General features: G+C 61.2%; 1 protein-coding gene across 1 annotated transcript in view; it reads right to left on the bottom strand.

Moving 5' to 3' along the window:
* Window positions 1–237: 237 nt before the first annotated feature.
* Window positions 238–2,920, bottom strand: part of NDST1 (N-deacetylase/N-sulfotransferase (heparan glucosaminyl) 1) — a 6,768-nt gene continuing 4,085 nt past the window's right edge. The window contains 5 exon segments of the mRNA XM_010159328.1: window positions 238–351; window positions 1,210–1,380; window positions 1,596–1,770; window positions 2,214–2,337; window positions 2,492–2,591. Coding sequence (XP_010157630.1) covers window positions 238–351; window positions 1,210–1,380; window positions 1,596–1,770; window positions 2,214–2,337; window positions 2,492–2,591 — 684 coding nt within the window.

Raw genomic sequence — 2,920 nt, 5'->3', positions numbered from 1 at the left:
CACAAACAGCAGAACGGGGTGCTTGTCAAACGTTCTTTCTGACTGCGGCTACCCCGCAGAGGTCACAGCAAGGAGGGGCTGCTGCTCGGCCCCAGGTGGAACCCCCGTCTCTTCCAAAGCAGCAGCAGCTCTGCGGGGAGCCCCCGGGCTGGGGGCGGCCCTGGGACAACGCTGGGTATTCCTGAGCAGCCCCGGGAGCCACAGCAGGTTGGAGGAAGGAGAAGCTTGGGAAAGGACTCACGCCAAGGTCTTGTGATAATCGATGAAGTTGGTGACACCGAGGAATTTCTGGACCGTCTCCATCACTTTGGCGGGTTCCGTTCGGAGCAGCTTGCCGTCCAGAACCAGGATCTGCAAGGAGCAAGGCCGGGCAGTGAGGTGCCGCTGGCTCCAGCCCTGCTCTCCTGGGGCACAACAGTGCCTTCTCGGAGCCAAACCTGCCACTGGCCCACGCAGGGTCCCCCTCTTCACACTAACGTGCCCCTTACGGTGTTCCTTTACACCACGTGCTGGAATTGTAACGCAAACAAAAGCCAGGGCCAGGATCCATCCTGGACAACCTCAGAGCTTCAGCTCAGGGCCGCCCAACCCGGAGCCAGCCAGGATTACAGCAATTATGCCAGAAGCAGACAACTAATAGACTTGATGAAGTTAAATGACGGTGGAAAAATCATTCCGGGACGGAGCCCGGACACTGCCAGCTGCGCTCCCCTGTCCCGGTCACAGCCGGGCTGGCATCCAGCCCCCCGCATGCCACGGGCAGCTCTGCCTGCTATTTCTGTCCTGCTTCGATGTGGCAGTGACACCAGACAGGGCAGCCCCGCAGGGGTCTGTGGCCGAGAGCAGCGGGCGAGTGGTGGGTGCCCCTGCAGAGCCACCCACAGACCATGGTCCCCTTTTCCCACTGCTTGGCCAGAGGACCAGCAGAAGGACCTACCCGCCCAGAACCGGCACAAGTACAGCTTTGTGCATCGTCCATCACCACCCTCATGTGACAAGGGCTCCCTCCTTGACAATATTCACCCAGTGCACCTTCCCCAGGTACTTGCACTTTTCTCCCCACAGTTATCAAGGTACAGGCTAAGCAGCTCCCATGGGAACACCCTCACAGCCGACTCGGGACCCAAGCTCTCCTCCCTGCGCATCGCTGCCTGGGTGAGGGGGCTCCCGGGGCGCTGTGCTGCAGGGGTGGGGTGCTCCCATCCCTACCTGGTTGGCGTGGTAGCTGTTGAGCCAGCGCTCGATGTGGGTGGCGTACCAGCCCGGCACCAGGCAGCGGTTCTGCAGCGTCCGGAGCTTCGGAGCAGCCTCGGGTCCTGCCGTGATCACCTCGTGGAAGGTGTATTTCAGGGCAACCGGGTCGTCGTGAGCTCGCTGGTGCTGTCAGGCAGGAGCGAGGCAGGTTTGTTCCGGGGTCAACCCAAATCCTGGGCTGCCCGCGAGGCGCCACAGCTCCCAGGCCACACGCCATGTCCTTGCTCATCTCGTTCAGCCACGAAGCGTGGTGCCAGCATCCACCCCGAACCACGATGGAGGGAAGCCCCTTCCCACCGCCCCATGGGGCTGTCCGAGGCGGGCAGAGGCAGGCGGCTCACCTGATACCAGGAGTAGGCTCTGTCTGCGGGGTTGATGAGGATGGTGATGACTTTGGCCTTGGAGAGCAGGGCTGCGGCTCGCCGGGGAGCCACTTCCGAGTCAAAGTAGTTGGCACTTTTCTCGAAGTAGAAGTCGGAGGTGGTGTTGGAGGGGATGGGGAAGAACTCCATGTACCTGGGGAGGCACAGCGTGAGGCAGGGGGGATGGGCACCAAGAGAGGTCCCCAGCACCCCTCCCTGCAGGTGACACCTCAGACACTACCACGTGCTGTTCCTGCAGGGCCCCCCACACTGCCTGGGGCTCCACGATCCCCTCCAGCCATTTCAGAGGATCAGGTCTCTCCAGATCCTGTGAGCTGATCCCAAACCCAGGAGCAGCAGATGCACACACACGCACCCGTCTTACACTGAGGGCACTTGTGAGTCCTGGCAAGTGGCTTTTGCCTCCAGGATGGCATCTCGGGATAACAGAGCCCATGCAGGACTCATCCGGCAGCACCCAGGTACCCTCTGCCAAGAGCCTGGCGACCGCGAGGTCGATGGGAAACCCTGTGGCACTGCTCCTGTTCCCAAAGGAACCAGAGCTCCCAGCTCAGCCCCCGTGGCCGGGAGACCTACCAGTCGATGCCCTTGTGATAGTTGTGTCCGTTGAAGAACTGTATCTCCTCGAAGGTCTCTGAGCTGGGGTAGTTGCTGCTCAGGTCCGGGTGCATCCCCAGGAAGAGATAAAGGGCAGTCGTTCCTTCGGGCAGACAGAGAGCGAGAGCTGACTTGGGCCAAAGCTCCCTCCGAGCGCTCCTTCAGGGCAGGAGGGTTGAGAGGGGCTCTTTGGGGGGGTGTGGGGTGTGCAGTAAGCCTCCCAGCATGCTCATGGCGCTGACGGTGAAGTGAAATACCTGTTTTTTGAGGCCCGATGATGAGAAGCTTTGGGAATCGGTCACAGGTCTTTTCTTTGGACCAAATGTCTTTGTGCCGTTTGTCTTCACAGGGATCCTGAAACGCAGGGGGGCAGGATTGGAGACAGGGCAGCCTGGACAGGACCGTGCAACACTGCTCAGCCCCCTCCAGCCTGAGCAGGCACATGGGGAGGCCACACTGCGCAGCGGGCAGGGCAAAGACCGGGCTTATCTCCGGGTCTACAGGGCAAGCTCCCTCCTGGCACTGCCTGCAGAACCGCAGGGAGGTGAGAAAACGCGGCTTACCCAGGGGATCAGATGGAAATCCACGTTGGGAGGGACCGGAGGAGGTCATTTAGTCCAACCTCCTGCTCAGAGTGGGGCCAGTTATCCCCCACTTCCCTCACCCAGCACAATAAAGGTGGCTGC

This window comes from Eurypyga helias, unplaced genomic scaffold (assembly GCF_000690775.1).
Source record: "Eurypyga helias isolate BGI_N326 unplaced genomic scaffold, ASM69077v1 scaffold23109, whole genome shotgun sequence".
Classification (NCBI taxonomy): Eukaryota; Metazoa; Chordata; class Aves; order Eurypygiformes; family Eurypygidae; genus Eurypyga; species Eurypyga helias.
This window is presented reverse-complemented; position numbering and strand designations above follow the sequence as displayed.